The sequence below is a fragment of the Cyrtonyx montezumae genome, unplaced genomic scaffold (assembly GCF_038088225.1).
Source record: "Cyrtonyx montezumae isolate F1298 unplaced genomic scaffold, pur_monq_1.0 scaffold_11, whole genome shotgun sequence".
NCBI lineage: Eukaryota > Metazoa > Chordata > Aves > Galliformes > Odontophoridae > Cyrtonyx > Cyrtonyx montezumae.
In genome coordinates this window covers 3,716,171-3,738,896 of record NW_027071837.1, presented here as the reverse complement: position 1 = coordinate 3,738,896, position 22,726 = coordinate 3,716,171, and the positions used below count along the sequence as shown (strand labels likewise).

Genomic DNA, 22,726 nt, shown 5'->3' with positions numbered 1-22,726 from the left:
CTCCATTGTTGGAGACTTAACGGGCCGATAAAAGCCTGCTGAAATGAAAGGGAGCCTGGAAAACCTGCCTCAGATCTGCTGTTCTGAAATGAAGGAGACCAATGCACTTCCACAAGTCTTTTTTCAGATTCTTCCAAGTCGACGTAACCCAGTGACTTACCTTCATTTATTCTGATGAATAAAGGAATTTGCTAGTTAGACAATGTTAGAAATTGCTTATACACCTTAGTTTAAAATAAATGGAGGAAGTCCACAAATTGGTGTCCTGAGTTTTAGGAAGAGTTGGCTGTTAGATGTTTGCCTTGTAAATTTGAGAAGGAATTTATGGTATCACTTGTCCTCTGCTTCAAACACATTTTGCCCATTTAAGAGGTAAAATTCTTACTTGCTGTCCTTATAACACCATTATTTTGGATGTTGGAGCTTTCACTTAGTAGAAATGTGGTTGGGTGTTGACCAAGAGCTGGTTTCTGGGGCACTTTACCTTTATTTTTTTCCACTTGTGGGTGGAGATCATAATCTTGAAAGCAAATCAGAGAGAGAAGAGTGATGTGATTTGTAGTATAAATATTTGCAGTAACAACAGTGAAGGTGAGAGTTCCCCAGTGATGTGACATTAGTTCTGAGCATATTATTGATATAATTACAGCATAACAAAAGCTTGGTGCTTTCAGTGATTTATTTTGTCCTGTTGGATTAGTTTAATTAACTTTTTACCTTTAGAAGGAAAGAGGAAGATATGAAATATCGTGAGTGTGTGTATTTCTGTGTATAGCCACAAGAGAAATGCTGGTCCCTGACCTCAAGCTCCAGCTCTGTGCAAGTGGAGGGTGCAGGTTAATGTCTTCTCCAAATGAGAGTTTCCAAATAGAATCATGGAGTCATTAAGGTTGGAAAACACTCGATGATCTTGGGATCATCTAGTCCAACCCTAACCCACCAGGATATAAGCACGGGGTGCATGGGGAAGGGTTTAGCCTGTATTTGTCTGACAGGTTACCAGGCAAAGCTGGATTCAGAAGCACGCTTCCACTGGGTTATCTGAACTCAAGGGTGGGACATCTTTGCATCTAGCATTAGAGAGAGCACAAGGTCCTATGTGTGGATGCAAGAGATGTGCCTCACTCACCTGATAGAGCTATAGCAGCTATCATCCCACCATCCATCCACTGCCCCTACAAAGAGAGCTTGCTTTCTGGCTGCAGCAGCTCCATCCATCCCTCTCAGCCTTTCCTTCTTGTATTTCCTCGGCTTCAGCTGAGCCTGCCCTTATTCCCCCTGCTCCCCTTGGCTTTGACAAAGAATCATATTCACCCTCCCCTCGTGCCAGCCTTGACTGTTTGCATTTTTAACTTTGTCTTTATTAAATTTTCAAGAATCTCTTAAGCATTCGCACATCTGTCAAGGCACAAAGCAGAATATTACTTGATGCTCCGAAAAAACAAATTATACAATAGATGTGCAACCCATATTTAATCAACAGCACTGCAGACGCGTGTTGAAGCACAAAGCTCCTGGAAAAACTTCTCCTGTGAGAAGTCATTTGTCAAGAAGTCCTTCCTGGGAGTTCTTCTTGGGAAGCCCACATGGAGCATGGCACCTCAGAGCCCTGACATTAAGGGGTTTGTGGGCAGGATGTAAATAAAATGGTGAGCTGCAGTGTGGCTAATTGCTCAGCAGTCGGACTGCTACCTAGAGTGTAATGGGAGTGTGTTCTCGAGGCATTTGGAGTGGGTCTAATGAGGAGTTAGCATACAGTATTTTTATGAAAAGCTTCAGGGAATGTGTTTCCAAATGCCAGGGCACTAAATAAGCTGAACAATTAAAATAAATGGGTTTTGAGCCTGGCATTTTGATGGGCACAGATAATTAGGAGAAGGTGCTCTCTGATGAGCAAAATGGTACGGCTTTGGCTGATGAGCAGCTCTGCCTTTGGAAACCTCTACCTTGGCTCCCATGGGAGGGCACAGAGGTGGGGGGGAAGGAGCCCCTCTGATCTGTAGATTGGAGACAGACCTCTACTCTTTGGTCTAATGGTGATGGAACAAAGGCAGAACATGTGAGCCCTGGTGGCTTAAAAGTGGGAAGACAGAATAATTAAACCGTTTTAATTTCTATTACAAATGCTTTGAAGCTAATCTCATAATCCTTGGGAGCTCGAGTCCATAAATTTTATCGTGACAGTGTTTCAAAAGGCAGTCTCATAGCTGAGGAGGGAAAAGCCCATTTCCTAAGTTCCAAATGTGTTCAGAGAGACAAACTTTGTAAGAGCAGCAGTGGCACCATCTGATGGGCTTTGTAATGCTGCAGACAAAAGTAATTATGCTGCCTAGAAGAGCTTTTGTCTCCAGATAATGTTGTTAAAAACTTGCACAGTAGTGTAAATCATAAAGGAACAAATCTGGAGTCTGCTCTTATTGCTGCCAGGGGAAAAACTCTTGGGTTTTGTTTCCTTTCTGCTCAATATACTGCAAACCTTTTCCAAGTTTGTAAATAAATATTACCTGCTGTTTGAAAAATGACTTGCAGTTCGTCTCACCAGCAGTGCCTGTGGCAGCCAGGCCATTATTGCAAACAGTTGTTTCTCTCTTGGTGAGCTCCTTTGTGTGTCTTTCAGGAATACAGGCTGCTGCCATGAGGTATTAAAGAAGTATTTTCCTCTCCAGAGCTCACTCACATGTGGATGCCTATGGCTGCTTTCTCAGCTTCCCAGCAGTACCACAGCAATTGTCATGTCAATAAGCTTGGCGAGTTTACAAAAAGCAAAACTTGGGGGATTTTCTTGATGAACATTGGAATTTCCATCTGTGAATGTGAAGTGTGTGTGGTGTGGGTTTGTTTTTTTTTTGTGGCTGAGCATTTATTTTAGATGTATGGGGCTCTTGACCATTTGAAATCCTGGACTTGAAGGGAGTGTAGTGTTTGTGTTAGGAACATGTGAATTCACATGCCACAACATAGTGGAGATGGCACCTGCCCATATGTGCCAATTTGATGGTGACATAGTGTCATCCTTCCTTCTTGACCATTGCAATTCCTCCCCAGGTGCTTGAGGGGAGTCCAGCAGGAACAAGAATAATAGCCCATGCTTTTCCATTGTTGCCTGATAAATGTGCTCTGGAGTAAAGGTTTCACTGTTTCACGCATCCTTTGTGAGCCCTTATAAACTGCCCTTCCCAGAGCTCATCACCAGCACAGGTATGGAGCTTTACAGCTGGCAGTGCTCAGCCTCATGTCCTGCACCACTTCCCTTGGTGTCACCTGGCACCGAGTTGTTAGAATCACAGAATTATTAGGTTAGAAAAGACCTCTAAGGTCATCTAATCCAACCGTCCACCTACCACCGATATTGCTTACTGACCACATCCCTCAGTGCCACATCCCCACAGTTCTGAAAAACCTCCAGGGATGGTAACTCCCTGGGCAGCCTGTGCCAGTGCCCCACCAATCTTCCAGAGAATAAACTGTTCCTACTATTCAACTTCCACCTCTCCTGGTGCAACTTGAGGCTCTGGGGAAGTGTGGTACGGTTGAGCTCTGTTGTGTGCGCAGCAGTAGTAATAAGTGAACCCTGTGCTGCTATGCACGCTGGAAGATGGGTGCAAGTCTGCCATTGCACCCTGTCACTGCTTCAGCAAGAGCTGAGAACCAGCTTCTCTAAATGCCAGGGTTTCAAGATACCTTTGAAATAAAAATAATAAAAGAATTGCCCCCCAGCAATTAGGGATGTGGGAGTGCCGTGCTATGAGTTTTTCCCAGTAGCAAAGCCCCAAGTGTGGGGGCTGACCCACACACTTCCCCCACTTTGAAGCAATCATAACGTGGCCCTGGGTCACGCCTGGTGCCTGGGTTTTAGTGTTCTTGTAGCAAACGCCAGGGGAGCTGGGGGTGAGATATTTTGGATCTGGGAGACTTTATTATTATTTTTTTGAACCAGGTTTTATTATTTCTCACATCTATTAGCGGGGCAGCAGGAGGCTCTGTGTGCCTTTGTTGTGCCTGTTGCGCTCTCTAATGGGTATATGCGAAGGCTCCGAGGTGCACGGAATAGGCACTTTCAGGCAGCTTTATGAGGAAAATGATGTGTGTGTCACGACCCTTGAAGCAGTGGGGCTGTGTGTGTGTGCTGCTCTGATGCGTGCTGCTCTCGGTTCCTTTCTGCAGCATCCCTCGCTGTAGGAGACTTGCATTGGAGCCTGGAATATTTTTCTAATCAGTGAAGGGTCTAGCAGCTCTGATGCCAACTTGCAAAGCACAGAGGAGCGAGGAGAGGGAAGAGGGGATAACTTTTTCTAAGAGAACTCATGGAGAGGAGGTTAAAGTCGAGCTGTGAGCACAGCATGAGAATCCCAGCACCGTCAAAAACGCTGCCCCAAAATGTGCTTTGTGTTCTTTGTTCAGGCAAAAGCTATTCTGGTGCACTTGAGGATAAAGGAAAAAAAAGTTTCATAATCCCTGTGCCCTATTTAAAGAAACTTTTTTTTTTTTAATTTTTTTTGCCTTAAGACTTTCTATAACATAGCAGCTGGAATCTGCTTTCCTGCCATTGCTTTGGTGGGGTCTCTTGAACCAGGAAGGGTGGAAATGTGGTCTGAAAAGCTGTGTTTGGTCATCTCTATTCCAGTCTGTGCTCACAGTGTAGCTTTCTGCTCAGTGGTATGGGAGATAGCAGGGAGCATCAGGTCCCTGTGGGTACAGTGTGTGCCTGGGGGACGCAGCATGGAGTCCTGGGGATGGTCTGGGAGCTGTTGGGGACCCAGCTCTGCCTGTGGCCATGCTGATCCCGGATCCCCGTGTGGAGGAGTCAGACCATGCACAGCTGCATCTCCGTCTTAACAAAGAGAAAAAAAATGAAACTTACGGCTTTAAAAATTAAACACGCCCTTTAATTATTGAACATGAGTAATTTCCATGCAAATTGAGCCTGGGTGCGTGTTTCCACAGTGACATGGCTGAGAGCGGCTGCGTCGCGGGCTGTCAGCAACCCGTGAGCTTGGATGCTCAGCACCACTTTGGGCCATGGAGCTGCTCGTGTCCAGGGCAGATAAAATGTGGCTTTGGGAGAGCTAAGGTGCTGCAGAGGCCTTCCAAGTGGCACTGAGGACATGCGGTGCTACCAGCTGGGTCCAGATCTCCTCTGTGATTAAACTCCTGCATGTTTCACTTCTCATAACAGGACGTCGTTGTTTACTGCTTCCCGATTTTGAACACTGTGTAGATTGTCAAACATTTATCTCTGTCTTCAATTGTCTCAAGATAGAATTCCTGTTAATTTCAAATCAATATGGAAGAGGGAGAGAGCGAAATTGCAGTCTAGCCCTTTTCTCAGATCAATATTTTCTTTAAAAACTTAAATGTTAACTAGATCCTATATTTTGTAATTTTGAAATGCAGCTTGTGCTTACAGGATGTGGGCATTCCCCTGGAAATCATAGGATTACTGAATCATTGAGGCTGAAAAATACCTCCAAGCTCCCCAAGTCCAAACCCTACCTACTCCTGCTATGCCCATAGCCACCTCCCTCAGTACCACATCCCACAGTTCTGGAGCACCTCCAGGGACAGTGAACCCACCACTCCCTGGACAGCTGTGCCACTGCATCACCGCTCTTTTGGAGAATAAATGTTTCCTAATATCCAAACGGCTGATGAAGGTCAGCCACTGCCCACTGGGCAGGATGGAAGCAGTGATAGGACCTGAAGTTATCCTCCCTGTTCCTGAGCTCATCTCCTAATCACCTGTTTTGTTTTATTTTGCAGAAGCCTTTGAGATTGTAGTGCGGCATGCGAGGAACTTCACCAACAGCATGTTTAGGAACCACTACAAGAGCATGGGGCCCAGAGCTCTTAAGTTTGTTGGAGAACTTTTCACGGATGTCTCTCTGTACATACTGGGCTCTGACATCAGCGTTAATGACATGATAAATGAATTTTTTGATAGTTTATTTCCTTTGGTCTACTCCCACTTGATTAATCCCGGCTTCCCAGATGCCTCTGTAGAAATGACTGAATGCCTGCGGGCTGCCAGGAGAGACCTCAAGGCCTTTGGTAACTATCCGAAGATGATGATGACGCAGGTGTCCAAATCTCTGCAGGCCACACGGGTGTTTCTGCAGGCACTCAACCTGGGGATCGAGGTGATAAACACCACGGACCACCTGAAGCTCGGCAAGGAGTGCGGGCGGGCGCTGCTCAAGATGTGGTACTGCTCGCACTGCCAGGGGCTGCTCCTGGCCAAGCCCTGCGCCGGGTACTGCGGTGCTGTGATGTACGGGTGCCTGGCAGGGGTTGGTGAGATCGACCGCCACTGGAGAGAGTACATCAGCTCCTTGGAGGGGCTGACCAAGGGCATGCATGGCGTCTATGACATGGAGCACGTCCTGCTGAACCTCTTCTCCCTGGTGCGGGATGCGGTCGTCTATGTGCAGAAGAATGGAGGAAAGCTCTCAGCAACTGTGAGTTTGTTTTCTGTGCTCCTGGCCACAGCTGTGGACTGAAACTGAGCTACCCCTTTCCTACAGCCAACAGCCCTAAGGGCTCGAATTTCCAGCTCTGTTCTCCTTTCCTCTCAATTCTCTGATTTTTAAAACTTTTCAGGGCACTTGAAAGCAGTGTTTGCGGGGACTGGGCATCAGAATCACAGAATCATTAAGATTGGTCAGCTGTAGGGAAACTGTTAGGTCAGGGCTTGAACTGGTGATGGGGCACCTGGTGAAGGGCTGTGGCTGGCCCAGGGAGCACAGGCAAAGTGTTTGCACCTGCATTCCCCATGTGACCAGAAGGGGTGGACCAGAGTGGAGCTCCCCCAGGCTCAGATAAGGGCCAGCCACTGATGGGAGAGCATCTCTTAGACTGTGCTGCTTGCTGAGGAGGAGTGCTGTGTGCTCAGAGAGCCCCTTCACTGGCTGGGTGTGTTCAGTTCTTCCTGTATGTGGCTGTGGGTATAGCTGTAAACACTTTTCCTGCTATTGTCAAGAACCTGGTGGAAACATTTTCACTTCTTTGTGAGCAGAACACCAGTAAGATCATCTTGTCCAGTTGTTAGCCTATTCCTAAGTGAATGCTCTAAACCATGTCACTCAGTGTGACGTCTGTTTTTTTGTTTTTTTTTTAAAGCCTCTGGCAGCAGTGACTCCACCAGCTCTCTGGGCAGCCCATGCCCATAGCTCACCTCTCTGAGAGAAAATCTGTCCAAATATCCAACCTGAACCTTCCCTGGTACATTGTAAGACCATTAAGGTTTTGCTTTTTTCTATGTTGCTTAGGACTGAAATTCAGCTGGATTTGCCTTGGCATGAGCCTTGTAGGTGGGATGGGAGATCAGGACCTGAGGTGTTCCAGCATCTTTAATTCTTACTGGGTGCTTTGCCTACATTGGGTAGGTCTTAGAGGATGATCCTGCTTTCCAGGTGTCTTCTGACTTCCTCGTGCTCTAGGGACTATGCTGAAAACTAACAGGAAGAAAAACTATCACTCATTCAAGCTGTAACTTCATTTTTTCCTTGAGTATATAGTGCAGCTGGAGCTGCTTTGCCTGGTGGCTGTTTTGTCTGAGTGCATTGAGCGTTCTGGGCCATGGATGGAGACTATCTATAGTTGAAGGACTGTAGTTTGGGGTAGAGAAGAAAACAGTTTATTTCTTTTTTAACGTTATTGAAAGTGTCCAAGTAGGTACCACGTACAGGTAATATACCTAGAATCAGAATAACTAAGGTTGGATGAGGCCTCTCAGCTCATCTAGTCCAACCATCAACCCATTGCTGTTATGCCCACCAGCCGTGTTTCTCACCTTTCTGGTGTCCTAAAGAAGGTCTGGTTTTCCTTGTTTTGGTAACTCATTTTAGTTATGGGATGTGTTTAATCCTAAGGGTGAGGTTTACTATTTATTAGAGGAGACCCTATGCATTAAAAACATGCTGTGTGAATTCCTGAGCCTCCTGAGAAACTGAGGTTTTCTTATTCAGAAAACACTGCTGCTCTGTTTGATCTCCAAGGACAAATAGAACCTGGTAACGTAACATAACACTTGTTTTGCAGAGGAGGATTTCTTGAGACACTGTTGATTGATCCGTGCAGGTAGTGTGGAGCTGGGGATGGGGCAAAGGTGTTACGCTTTGCTTAAAGCCAGGGATGATTAAAATCTATCATGTTTCCCTGTTAGCTGCTTGTTCCTGTCATTCTTGATTCCTGTTTACAAAAGATCTGTGTTTATGTAGGTCATCTTAGTACTTGCACTGTAAGTAACTCTTATCTTTTTGGGGCTTTGGAAATGTATTGGATTATGGATTTTGAACTCCGTGGCATTCAGCCAACAGCTCTCAACTCTGCTGTTTTCTATGCCACTTTTGCTCAGTGATTGCCTGAGATGTCTCACCGTTTTATTTCACAGCCCTTGGATGCGTGGTGGCACCTGGGTGGTTTCACAGTCCTGGGGTAGTTTGGCACACACAGTTCTCTTTATTGCTTGGGAGAGATGCAGGGACCAAATTTCTGGGAGGTTGGGTTGTGCTTATGTGTTCACCAGCAGAATGTGTTGATGTGAGACCCTAGAGTGACAAGTTTTTCCTCTATTGTACTTCTATTGGCACAACGTTAAGCATGCATTTTTGGCATGACATTCACTTGTATTATCAAATACCGAGACCTTGATCTGTCTGCTGAGAACGTGTTTACAGGAGGATAAGTAGACAGTGCACTGCTGAAGTTGACACAAGTCATGGCAGTAGAGCCATTATGTGCCCATTCTTTGCCAAACCAGAATATAAATTGATTTAAAGTAATAATAATGAAGTAACTGAGCATTGCAAAACCATTCATTGCTTTTGTACTTGGTAGAAGAGTTTGAATTCATTAGTGCCATCTATGGTTAGGTACCTAAACATTAGCTCTTCTTGATTATTTAGCAGATGTGTGATTCATCTATTTGCTCTGGAGATGTTCTTGAGTTATAGCAGGACAGAGGAAAAAATTCAAGACAAGTCTAGCCATTGTCACTTAGTGAACACTCACTGGGTTTTTAGAGCCTAAAGTACTGCCATTTCTCAGCTAAAACTTGTGTCAACCAGAGCCCAGAGTGACTTCTTACAATTGGAGCTATGAACTGCTCAGAGAGGAGCGGGGCAGTGTTGGAGGAGCTGGCATTTATAACTCAGCTCTGCTGGTCTGTGTGTATTGGGACCTGGGGTATGCATCTCTGCCCCTAAGTGATAGAATGCAACTTCTTGCAGCTGTGCTGCAGTGAAAGCTTCTCTGTTAAACTTACTGGTACATATTGAGTTTGAAAGAGTGTACCGGAAGTAAACAGCTGTATTTACTGTTATCCTGTAAAGATGATTGGCTTTAGGCACCGTTGTCATATCAAAGCCTGAAATACCACAGGAGTTTTCTTTGAGAACGTGCAGCTCTCCTGCTGGCTCTTCATATCAGCCTGCCTTATTTCTAACCTTGGCATGAAAGTTTCTGTAGGCAAAGTTCAACTCTCTGTATGTTATAAGGCATAAGGACAGGATATTTGTCATGAAAATCCTCTGAAATTGTGGAAAACTTATCTTCCATGCCCATAGGGATTATGGCCTGGACAGAAACACCGTGTTCATATTTCAGGACGTGTCCAGCCCCCACACCTCTTGGAGTTGGGGCTTTCTCTCTTGTAGAAAGTACATCAGAGGCAGTAGGTCTGGGTGTTACACAACTGACATCCTCTGGGGTCCCCTAACCATAGCCAGCACTGCAGTTTTATTTTGTAAGGTAGCAGAGTTGAAGTGAAGATTATTAACTTGACACAGACAGACAGTTGTCTGCATCAGTGTTTTTCCCAAGTGTTTTTTTTCCTTCCTGTAACTCATTGGGGTTTTGAACCCATCATAGCAGAGAGGCAGCTCGTAGTGGGGTGAGACCCTGTGAAAAACGGTGTGTGTCTGGGGGTGAGGCTGCAGACATCTCTTGCACCCAGAGTGGGGGACTCGGTGGGGTAAGTCAGCAGAGGGAAGGATTTGGCTTTTGGCTTTGCTAGCTGCATTGCACTATGCATCTGGGAGCTGTACCTGCTAGTGTTACTGAGTTTGGGCATCTGTGGAGTTATGTTTTGTAGCACAAACAAATGTAGGATTGGGAGCAGGCTGCAAAGGGACATGAGATCATTGTGGTTAGTTTTACAAGACTTGCGGCAAATTATGTAAACAACCAACAAACCTACCACTCAGAAACATATCAGATTGCATCTCCAGGTACAACCACAAATCCACGGGCTGCTGCTGAGTCTCTGCTGCTCCTCCTACAGTCAGCACAGGTGTGTAGCTCTGTCTGCAGCACCTGCCGGTGCACAGGAGTGAAGTTCAAGGGTATTTAAGTGAAAGAGCTTTTGGCAGTGCCCTGTCTCTGTGCTCAGTTACTCAGTTCCCATTGGGATCTGGGAGTTGCTCTGGGGGCTGTGCTCCAGGGTGGCAGCAGGGAGCCCTGCCACGTCTTCCTATCTGTTAATGGGTTTCTTTCTGCGCTGGAGCTGGCGAGAGGCTTCAGAGAGAAGCTTTGAAACGACAGTGCAGTTCACAGAGTCGTTCCCTTTGAGACGCTGAGATGGGTTTCTTTGTACTTTTAATGCGGCACAGCTATGGGATAGGCAGCTGGGTGCACTGCCTCTGCATTTTCTGTTTCTTTATCGGAAAAGTTTAATCCTCTGGCTGCTCTCCTAATGCTGGTGGCCAGCTCCCTCTTTCACTTAAAGCTAAATACAGTAAGGCTTGGCTTTGGCTAAGCTAGGAGCTGCTCAGCTACCCCAAGGTGTGTTCATCACACGCTTTTTGTGACCCATCTTGTGATATGTGGTATAATTATGTATTATATGTGATATAATTATGGTATAATGTTCCTGAAAAGGGGCAAGCGTCTGTTCCTGCTGCAGGGTGGAAATAAACTCTGTCACCAAGGACAGTATCAGCAAAAAGATCCTGTGGAAAATTCCTTCGGAGTATTATGATGAGTTGTCAGAAGAGATTCAGATAGTGGAGGTTTTCTGATAGCTGGGGAAACGTATGGCAAAGCACTGAACCAATTTGGATCTGTACACCCCCATGCTGCTGGTGGCTTGGCAGATGATAAACAAGTAATGAGAAGAATTCTGGGTTGTGAGTCAGTATCTTGCTCTTGGGAGTGAGAGCATGAGAGTCTTTGGCATGGGTGCTCTTGGCCACCACTTGCTCCTTGGTGGCAGGAGTGAAGCTCAGAGGTTTTTCTCAGCCCATTGAAAGTTGCACACCTTGCCTGGCCTAGAGTAGAAGCTTGTTATTGCCACACTGTTAATTAACTTGCTGCTAATGAAGCTTTGTCTCTAGAGGATGTGGTATGCCTCATGTGTTGGTCAATCTTGCCTGTGTTTTCCTGGGCTCTAGCACGGTGTGCTGCTGTACCTCCTGCCCATGCTGTGGGCAAGGTGAGGCTCTGGGGGAGAATTTATCACTGAATTGGGTCTGGCCATGGTGGACAGAGTGTGGGGCTGTGCAGAGCTGCTCAGTGGATGCAGCAGATGTGGCCAGCGTGAAGCTGGGGGAGATGTCTTAGATGGCAACATGGCCTTAATTTAAAATAGCATTTGATTTTTGCTTCTATTTGTAAGCTTCTCTCTTTTTCCCCCCTTCTTTTATTGCTTTTCCTCTGTTCTTTTAACTGGATGTGTTTTAGCCTCTGGCATGTTGTGGCATTTCAGTGGAATTTGCAGTGATGCTTTTTTTCTATTTTTTTAAATTAAAAGTAGAGGGTGGCTGCTGGCCGTGCCCCCTCCTCCCGCAGAGTGGGGAGCATCCTTTGACAATGTGTTTGATGCCAAACCTAACTTCACACCGAAGCTCACATGAATCTTTTCACTGACTTCAGTCAGAGGCAGATCACACAGCTGGTGGCAACTTTATGGTCTGTGCCGTAAAAAGAGCTTTCTAAGGCTGCAGCATTTTATGGGAGGGAATAGCATAGGACTCCCACTGAGCCTGGCTTGACTTCATTTCAGATGCCATGTTGGGCATGGTGTGAGCACAGTGCACGTGGTGGGACACCCTACATCTTTTCTCAGCTGAAGTCAGCAGAAGTGCACAGATTTGTGCAGGTTAATTAACAGCTCTGTGTACCTGTTTGCGCATACTGGGACTTGGCCTGCTTCTTCTTTGAGCAGAGGGGGTGATTTGTTGCTGTGCATCTGGTGTCCCCTAGACATTTAGATATCTATTTGGTCCTGCCATGCCCTGACATCAGTGCTAAGAGCTGGCAGAGGAAGCTGTCCTAACTGTTGGAAATGACGGTATTATACAGCTGTGCTGTGTCACACTGCTTTCCTCACTGCACACAGCCCGGTTTCTCTCTCCTTTTTCCAGCATGTGGGATGCTTGGGATGTAAAGGAGAGAGCTGGTGCTCGTGTTGCCCAAGCCAGAATGTATTATAGGAGGGCGTGTATGAGTGTTTCTGCTCCTCAGGTTCTGGGATTTAGACTTTGAAGTTTCAAGCTCTCATTTTATAATAAATGGGTAATAGTCAAGGATATAACACAAGGACTTGAAATAATTGGATTTGAGGTGAGGAAAAAATGAGTTTCAGAGTGAACCGAAGATCACAGCGTCAGAAAAGCCCCTTTGGGTATCTTGGGGCTTCTGCCACCTGTGGCAAGCATTGCTGTTCCTCCCAATGGTCTGGGGTGCTGGAGATGTGTTTGAAACTGAGTGTTATGCTGAACCTCCTCATTGCCTTTTCTCAGTCAAGTCAGCTTTGTGCTCAGGCTTCTTTCAGAGATCCAGATCTGGTTTACCAGAAGGATGCTTGTGCTGGAGCATGGCAAGATGGACTGGCTTAAGGAAGTCCTTCCTACAGCATTAATTGCATTGCTTTGTATTTTTATTCAATTCTGGAACATTCCTTCAGACAAGTCAGCGCCCTCTGTGCTAAGTGAGGAATCAGGGAGAATGCCCAAGGATCACTCCCATGGATGTGACTCCCTCACTTCTCATCCAGAATTTTTGCACTATGTATTCTGCTCAGTTTCCTTTACAGAGACTGCATCCTTACTCAGCCTCACAGTGCCAGGCTCATGCTCAAAAATACCCATATATTTACACTTTTTTGTGCTAAACCCTCTTCTGGCCTCATTATCCAGGACTGCAGCTTCCACCAGGAACTCCATCTGAGGTCATTCCTGGGGCATCCTTCATGCTAGCTGCTCTGAGTTTACTTCCAGTGACAGTAACTCCCGTGAGTGCTGCTTCTGTGCAACTGTAACCAAGTCCCCATTAGCAATGCTGATGAATGTGCCAGGAACAAAACAGAAACTTAAAAGTGGTCCTCTGCAAAGCAGAAATAGTGCCCAGAGCCACCCAGGCAGAGCAGCAGCATTTTGTTTTGCAACACAGAAAATGAGGTTCTGGGTTGCAATGAGTACTCCACTTCATTTTGAATTCTCTGCCAGCGTGCAGTATGCGCTCAGAGCTGTGCGTTGTATCATTTTTACATCTTATTATAAAGTAGCTTTGAGGTGCTGGGCACAAAAGATAGCATCTACCAATATGTTTAACTGCAAGAGAACTGCAAAGAGATGAGGCCAGTATTTCAGCTGTCCACTGCTGTCCAAGGTGTCCTGTTGATCTCTTTGCATTGCTGCAGAGCAAACCAGAGCCCTTCTCCATCCCTACCTTTTGGGTTCCCCCACTAATAAGTTCCTGAGGGTGTAGGTCCTGTGCTCAGATCTATGCATGAGGGTGAAGTTTGCTGCTAACTGCATTATTCTGTGAAAGGCTCATTTGAGCAAGAGGCTGCAAAAAGCTGTCTTGATAGCCTGCAGTCACTGTAGCAGAGTTATTTCTGTTTGAAGAGGTGAAAAAAGAGGAATCCAACCAGCAGTTGGTGAATGTAGTGATTCTTTATGCAGGTATATCTTTCTAACTTAATCAATTTTCACACCTAATTCTCTTTTGCTGTGGTAGAGATGATGCTCTTAGGCACTGACCTGCAGAGGAATGAAGTGAGTGAGCCCAGTAGTTTCTGATGATAATATGGGGATGACTGAGTTACTTCTCTCTAAAGCTTATTAACTTCTAGCACATATTGATCTATGTCACGGTACAAATCAACCTCATGCAACTGCCCTCCAGAGCAGCTATTTCTTCTGTTATTTCAGTGGCCTGTGCTGGTGTTTCCACCATCCTTCCTCTGTGTGAGCAGCCCAGGAAGCAGAGAGCTGCTTGAGAATGGTGGGGACTGAGGGATGTGGCACTGGGGTGGCCCTGACTATCAGCTGTTGCAAAATGGCACCAGGAGCTCAGAACAGATGGGATCAAAAGGTTTTGCATGGCAAAAATTGCTCTGAATTAAAGAATCATACAGGTTGGAAAAGACTTGTAGGATCCTGAAGTCCAACCCAAGGCCACCTCACCATGCCCAGAGCCATATCCCTCAGTGCCACATCCCCGTGGTTCTGGAGCACCTGCAGGTGACTCCACCACTCCCTGGCAGCCTATGCCAGCACCTCACCACTCTTTCTGAGAAGATTTCTTTTTTGTAATATCCTAGGTGAGCCCATTGCTGTTGAATGTCACTGCTGAGGAACTGGAAAGCACTCAAGGAGTGCTTTCTACAAAGAGCTTTGTTGCAGGTTTTTTTCTCTCTTTGAGTTGTGGAAATTAGCACAGTGAGTGAAAAGTGAAGATGTGCAAAAATGCAGTGAAATTACTTGATCTGTTCCAATCCGATGCTTTTGCCCCTTGTTTTGGAATCACTGGATATAAATATGAAGTAGAATTCACTTCTGCCAGTCAAATTCCAGCCATCAGTTCGTCAACATCAGTAAAGGTGTTGTGATTAAAAATCAGATTCGTTCCACTTGTCTGCAAACAGCCCGTTGTGGAATGAGTTGCTTTAATATATTAATCAGACATATAAGGCAGCATTGTAACGAGGTTAAAAGTGCACACCGATTTCCATTATAAAGATATTCTCAATCAAGCAGAACCTAATCTACTGCTGTAAGTCACTCTGTAATTCAATTGTATTAACCACAGCGCATGTAAGAGCAAGATGTGTTACAACAAAGTCTAAGGAAAAGCCCTGAAGATATTTTCTATAAAGATGTTTATAATGATTTACATTTTCAATAAGCCTGATTTGTCTTTGGAAGAGTGTAATTCCTTTATCACAGGCAAAAGTCTAATAGGAGCCTTTTTACCTTGTCTGTGGTGTTTTGTTTTTTTTTTTTTGTATCTTTTGCTGACCTTTAATTGGATTAGACAGAATTTGCTGTCGGGGAGAGGTGTGGGGGGGGGGGAAAGAATATGGATCCAGTAGCTTCAAAACTGAGAAATCAAAAGATGAGTAACAAGATCTTTGAAGAAAGAATGAACACAGGGTCTTCCTGAGCACTTCATTGGCCTCGGATGGATTAATGTTACTGCAACTAATCCCTGCTGTGCTGAGTGATTTTTACCACTTTCTGCCATTAACGAATGCTGCACTTCCGTTGCAGGCTTTGCCCCAGGAGGCTGTGGCGTGGCCGTGGGCACAGCCTTGTTCACCCCTGAGCTGGGGGGTGCTCCTGGAGGGGCCTCCATGCCCCCCACAGTGTGTCCTGGTGGTGCTCGGGGCTTAGCTGGAAAACCAGTGCTTGTTATTACTTTGCGGGAGAAGCTGAGCAGCTTAAAAACCACTGATGATCTGGTGAGCTTCAGTGCCTCCAGCCTTGTTGCTTTGGCAGAAGCTGCTATTGAGAATGGGAGAGGTGGCTGCTGGGGTCCTTCCTATGGGAGAGTTACATCCCAGTGTGGTTATGGCCCTCTGTTAAGGATGGCTGGGGGGCACCGGCTGCTTTGGGGTTGGAGGGGTTTTCTGCACAGCTCTGCTGTGTGCACTGTTTCAAAGCAAGAAGTACTTTTTGGGGTGTAAAAACCTTTTGGGATTTGGGGCAAGGATTTATTGAAGTAAAGATCTCACAAGCTGCATAGACCTGTGAGCACAGACCCACATGGATTAGGGGATGGCTGTTCTTTGTTACCTGCTTTGATATCGCCAGTTAAAGCAGCGTTAGCAGTAAGCCTGGTGTGCTCTGTTTTATATAAATGTTGTACTTGCTATTGGATTCCTGATAGAAAGAGAACTAATTAAGGAGATGGGATATCATCAGTAGATTTTTCTTCCCTGAGATTTTATGAGCAGTAATTTGAAAAGAGCCATATTAAAGTCATTGAGAAACAAGTTAATGCTGCGTTTCCAAGAATATTACCCTTCTACCCAAAGATTATATTCAAGAACAAACAGTGTACAGTAGCTAATTGCTAGCTGACACATTATAATGGCTTTATACTTACCAAATTGAATCAGTCTGGTTAAAGAAAAAATGTCATGCAGTAACTTTTTAATTATTCAACAATGTATTTCTCAAAGAATAATTGAATTGCTGCTTGAGGCTGTAGGGAGCAAGTTGGACCAGTGGATATTGACCACATTTGCAACCCGGCTGACACTGCTTTTAAATAACCTCTGCTAGGCTGTCTCCAGGTTGCTGCCTTATGTTGCAGACTGATGGCAGATACCTGTTTTTCCTCTCTGAATTAAGCTGGCTAGGAATTTATTTCTCTGATTGCCTACAGCACTACAGAAAGGAACAACAACGAAAAAAAGGAGTATGATATTAAAATCCACAGAAATTTGAAAAGGAAACCTATTAATGGAGTGAAGGAAAATAGCAAATACTCCTCGTGTGCCTCAAGCCCTCATCTTTCAGGAAGTGTGGGGATGTGGCACTGAGGGATGTGGTTATGGGCACGGTGGGATGGTGGACTTGATGTTCTTTGAGATCTCTTCCTGACTGATTCTGTGATTCCTGTGTGTGTCCTATGCTGCCTTTTAGCAGGCAGACATGCAGGAAGGAGCTTGGGAAGCTCTTGCTGGAAAACTGGCTATCCCACAAACCAATTCCCTGCTTTGCCTCTCAGCCTGTTGAGCTGGAGAAGATAACCCTCTCTGCAACAGGAGGGTCTTGCTGGGATGTGCAGCAGAGGTGGTGTGAGTATTAACAGTGTGCACAGTGAGTTTTGCTCCTCAGAATGACTTGGGTTGGCCTGGTTCACTGTTTTTATTTTGTTGTGTTTTCCCTTTGCTGTGTTCTCACCATTCAGGCAAGGCTGCTCCTCTTTCCAGGAATAAAGCCGAGGTTTTGTCATCTAAGAAACATCACACTGCATGGATCTAACTTAAAAACATAATGGGTATGTCAGTGTGCTGTGGGGCCCTGTTCCAGGAAATGTCTCCACTTGGGAAAACTGCATAAGTGTGTGCTGAAAATGAAGCCAGTGTTTTTTTTGGTTTTTTGTTTTTGCTTGACTGATCCCTACTGTTAGCTGTGCTGGAGCACCGGCGTGTGCCCTGTGCTCTGCTGCCCAGGTCTGCCTGTAAGAAACAAATACTCTGTTTTGTGTTAAACATGGAATGAACAAAACACTGGAGGGAAACGCTGACTTCAAAAGTCGTGCTTTAATTGCATGTCGTGGATTATAAATGCAGAAGGAGCAACTGTGATCATTTAGTCCAACTTCCTCTCTACCTATAAATAACAATAAACAGCCTTTTGCTTAAACACAAAGCAGCTTTCTCTGGTGGATTAAACACTGCATACTGGCGGTGCTAGAAAGGAGAAACATCTTGTTTGTGTTATTTCATGCACATTTGGAAGGGCTCTGCTCCAATGGAGGTCATGGCTCCTCTGAGCAAAGGGCATCGGCGCAGCAGAGGAGTGGGGTCAGGGAGGGTGGGAGCTGGGTGTGGTGTGCTGCTTTATGTGCATATGGGGTGTTGGGTGCTGCTGGGAACAGGGTGCTACGCTGCAATGGGAATGCTGTGGCAGCCCGCTATGTGAGCTGGGGTGCAGATGGGTCCGCCCAGGCGCCCACATTCCTAATGCAGCACTGAGCCCCTGCAAAGAGCCTCGTGGCACTCTGCTCTGAGTGGAGGATGTGGTGGAAAATGAAGTGCATGGTTGTGTTTCCTTCTTACCAACCTCTTCTCAATGCCCCCAAGGTCCACAGGGCTCTGGAGTTGATGGCCCCCAGGTAATGCTCTGCAGGGGTCCCCCAGCACTGCCCATGCTGGTGTGACAGGCACTGTTATTCTAAGCATTAGTGTTTTTGTGCATTTTACACGTTATAGTGCTGCATTATTTAAAGGGAATGCATTATTGAACAGTACTCTGCTCAGCGTGGAGGGCAGGTTGCTCCCTGCCATCCCTGCTGCTCCGGCTGCTTGGGCAGGAGGCTGTCTTATGTAATCCTTGCAAGGTGATGTCTGAATAATGGGTTGTAATGCAGCTGGGTTGATTAACAGCAGCTCTCTATTAATGAGGAACGTTAGAGAAATGTGTGGAGAAGACATCTATGTTGTCACACTGTTTCTGCTCAGGCGTGTGAAACCACAGCGATCGTTACTTACTTCGTAATGACGTGCTTCCGAAAATAAAGGGCTGTAGATTCACTGTCATGCCCATAATCATATTTTCTGCTGTGAGAAGAGTGAGGGAGTGGGGAATTCTCTTTCACATTCTCCTGACAAAATGTGTATAATGATTACAAGCATAGAAGAAGGTTTGTCTGAGCTAAGTGTTTATCCACTTCTGTTAATCAGAATCGGTTTGAGAGTGGGCCGTGGGCCGTGGAAGCAGTGCAATCACTCGAGCGGTGTGGCAGATTTAAATCAGTAATAAAAGCCCTGGGGAAATTAACAAGACAAAACGTTAACCACAGACTAAACATTAACATATATTAGCATTTTTATTACACCTGTAGAAACAGCAAATGGGCTTGGTTACTACTATTAAAAAGTTTATGTTCTATCCCCCATCATCCCTGTGTTTATTTTGTTTTAAGCCCTTTAGAATTTAATTAAGCTGATTTCTGTCGCAGCGTTTGAGTAATAGACTTCAGGTTCACTTTTATAGTGACTTGGGAGATAAAGAAAGCCTTCGTCCCCTGCTTTTAATGCTGATGATATGTGTGACATTTAGCAGAGTGGGCTGTGAAAAAGCCATAAGGAGAGGGGAGGCAGTGCTGTGGCACAGAGCTGCTCTGTTGCTCTCAGGGCAAGTGGCTGAAGTGGGTTCTTGTGTGGGATGATGCTCAGGGCTTTGTGGGTTCCTCTGTGTTTTCTCAAGGTCTTTGATGGTCTGTTCTGAGCGGAGCTGCGTGCTGTGGCAAATCGCCCTTTCCGAGGCTCTGTTGAAATCACTTACAGTAGTTAATCGCTTTTCAGTTTAATGCGCAGCTTCTCCCAAAGGGAACTCAGAAATAGGTATAAAATGACATATGTGAACTGCAGCGAGTGGAGAAGATTGCAGGAGGAAATCTTTAAAAATGAGGCCATCCCCTTGAGGTGGGGGGGGGAAAGAAAGAAAAAGTGCTGTATCTTCCTGGAGAATGAATCTATAAGCAGAGGAGTTCATGGAGAAGACAAATGGAAACTCTACTTAAAGTTTAAGCAGAGGTCAGATATGGGAAGCTGTCCTTTAGAGTGGAGCTTGTGGTCTGGATGGGGAGCTGCAGCAGGTATCCAGCTTGTGTGGTGCACTCTCACCTTCCAAGGGGGAGATGATTAGCTTTCCTTTTTAATTTTTTCTCCTAGACAGCTTCTAGGGGATTAACTTCAGAGTGCTCACACTCGTAAAAGTGGTGCTCAGATTGGTGTGGGGCATCACACGTGTGCTGCTTCCCAGCTGTGGGTGTCCCATCCCAGAGATGCCCAAGGCCGGGTTGCATGGGGTCCTGGGTATCCTGAGCTGGTGGGGGGCACCCAGCCCCTGGCAGGGGTTGGAACAAGAGGGGCTTCAAGTTCCCTTCCAACTCAAGCTGTTCTGTGATTCCCAAGTGTCTACTGCGAGTCAAGTCCTTTGGCACCTTTAAATTAACTGAGCTGAGATGGGCGGATGGTGCTCCGTTAGGGTTTTCCCTGTGCTCCTCTCTGATCAATGCTCCCTCCCCAGGCAGAGCCATTACCCGGCCCCTGGGGTGTGGGGGCCAGCTGCCCTCTGCCCTGGGGACATCCCTAGGCTGGGCTGCCCTGAGGCTATGGGGTGGATGTGGGGGGTGAGTACTGGTCAGTGGGAGGCTGTGTCATACTTGATTGTGCTTGCTTGGAGGAGGCTGAAATCAAGGAATTAGCAATTTTATTAATGAGATGGAGCAGGGAAACCTAGCTTCTGCTGTTGAAGTAATAGTGGTGATAGGCACTTGTAAATGTTTGGGGGATTTGGGAGGGTGTTGTCCTGTGTTCCCTGACAGCAATTTTTGATTCTCTTGAAAACTATCCAAAAAGCCCTACCCATTTCATCTGAAAACTGTGCTGCCATTTTATTATTCTTTTTCGGTAGCATAGTGCTTCAAGCTACAGCCTGTTCTGGGACATGAGAATGTTGCAGTCTTATTTCACACTGAATATACTTCTGATAAGGACTTGTGTGTGCTTATGATGCCTCTGGCAGCACTCAAAGCCACAGATCCGTTGACTTCACTCTGTCAGTGTGCTTTGCATTCCACGTTTGTCCCTTTGTCCCATCTCGGACTGTCATTTTCTGGACTCTAAAATTCAGACCTCTCCTTAGAATAGTAAAGATGATCAGGAAGAGCTTGAGAAATGGAGTCCATGTGTTTCTTAGTTGCAGCAGGGATGCAGAGAAGGGGAAGGATAGAAACAGCCTTGCTGAGATGTTGTCCCAGGACCACTGGTGGCCCAGCAGGCAGTGGCAGATGGCTCGTGAACGCCTTTCCCCCCTCCAACGCACACACGATCCTGCCCCTGCAAATGAGCAGGCAATCTGTTACTTCTATATTCTCTCACTTTGCTTAACGTTCAAATCCCAGCTGGATTTTTGACTGAGAAGTGACAATCATTTGGCTGCGACTTCGCAAGATGAGCTGCGCATGGGTGTGTTTTTTTTTCCTGAGGAGGTCAATTGGTCCTTGAATAATAACTAAGTAAGAACTTGCACATGCTGTCCAAACTTTCCAACTTTGTGCTTGCCAAGACTACATCTGCTGCCTTGTTTGGGGCTCTGTTTGTGAGAGGGCTGTGATTTGGGGCTCTATCCCATGCACCCTCCTGTGAAGCCCCGGTGCTGCCTAGGTCTGGCTCTGGGGCTCAACCCAAGCTGCAGTGAGGTCGTGAGGCCCTGTCCACCCGGGTGCTTTGCTTTTTGAAGTGGTGCCTCAGATGGTGCCATTGTTCCTGCTGTCACTTGGGCCCTCCTCTCCCATTCAGCACGCTTCAGCATCCTTGAGAAAAAGAAGCCTTGATCCTGGCCTTGCTCTTCTCTCAGAGTTCAATAGGCTTTGCCAGCTGAAAGGCCGCTTTCAAAGGGGGAAGGGGGGCTTTTCAGAGCTGGGGGGAAATCAAAGGGAATCATCACAAATGGCTGCTTAAAATAACCGACCTTTTCCCGTCTCTCCTCTGCTTTGCATTCCTGTGCAGAATGTGGGTGCGATGGTGGGGCCTTTGTCACTGCTCATTTTGTGTCCTGTGTCTCTCAGTGTCTGATTGCCCTGTCTTTCCCCTTTGGGGTTTCTGACCTCTCTGCTGGCTGAGGGGGCACCTTTTGGGGTGAAACGTGCAGCATCCCATGCATCCTCCTAGTATCGTTTGTGTTGGAAGGAACCCCTGAAGGCCATCTGGTCCAACTCCCCTGCACCGAGGAGGGACACCCACAGCTCCATCCTGCCTGACGTTGGTGTCTGCAGGAGCATTCACCACCTCTCTGAGCAGCTTGTACCAGTGCCTCACTGCCATTGTTGCAAAAAGCATTTACCCAATTTGGTCTAAATCTTCCCTCTTTTACTTTGAAATCATTTTTCCTTGTCCTGTCACAACAGACAAACTGCAGTGCCTGGCTTCCCACGTGGTTTCACTTTTACTTTGTGTTGTATAGCATCCCGAGCAAAGAAACTGCTGCTCTTGGTAGCAGAACAGGTGACAATACCACTTTATTTGCCCACCCAAATGTGGGGTATAGTAGAATGGAATCCATCTCTTCTTGCACACCAGATGCTCATAGCTTTGGGCAGTGGTGTGCTTTTAGCCCCTGATGTGCTGCTCAGGGCTGTTCAGCTGGCTGCCTTGCTGTGATACGGAGCTCAATGAGGTGCTGCTGGGAATGTTTTTATAGGTAAGTGGTTGGTTACAAGCCTGGCTGTGGGTGGTGGAATGAGGCTTGAGGAAAGTGAATCAATATTGGTTGCGGTGCCTTTGTGGTCCCTGAGCTTCTTCCAAGTGTGCCCAAGTCCTGCAGAAAGGTTGATGGGTTTGGAGAGTTGATAGCTGGGCTAAACAGTCACAATGTTTTTTTCTAGGCAGTTTAGAAGGCGTTTCCTGGCGTTGGGTTGGCTTAGTGGTGCCATGGTGGGGTTGCTGTCCCTTGTCAGTGTCCTGCAGAAGGAGATGGGCACAAATCCACCTGCAGTGGGATTGCAGCAGCAGTGCCACGAAGCTGGCATGGAGTCACAGGGCAGCGGCTGTGCAGGAGAACTTTAATGAGGTCTTTTGGATTCTTGCCACTGCAGCCACTTACCGAATCATCTGTATGCTAATGACCTAATTTGTGTCATTAACAGAGACCTGTTAATCAAGACCTCCCATGGCATGACTCAGCTGGAGCCGCAATGCTTGCTGTATTTTAGGCTGTGATTTTCTTTCAATTAGCAATGATACGTATGATGCTTGTCCCTGGGT

The 22,726-nt window shown here is 46.3% G+C and overlaps 1 protein-coding gene across 1 annotated transcript in view; it reads left to right on the top strand.

Annotated features, from left to right (window-relative positions):
* Window positions 1–22,726, top strand: part of GPC3 (glypican 3) — a 112,380-nt gene that overhangs the window by 40,321 nt on the left and 49,333 nt on the right. The window contains exon 3 of the mRNA XM_065729810.1: window positions 5,761–6,455. Within this exon, the coding sequence (XP_065585882.1) occupies window positions 5,761–6,455 (695 nt within the window). The remainder of the gene's footprint in view (window positions 1–5,760; window positions 6,456–22,726) is intronic.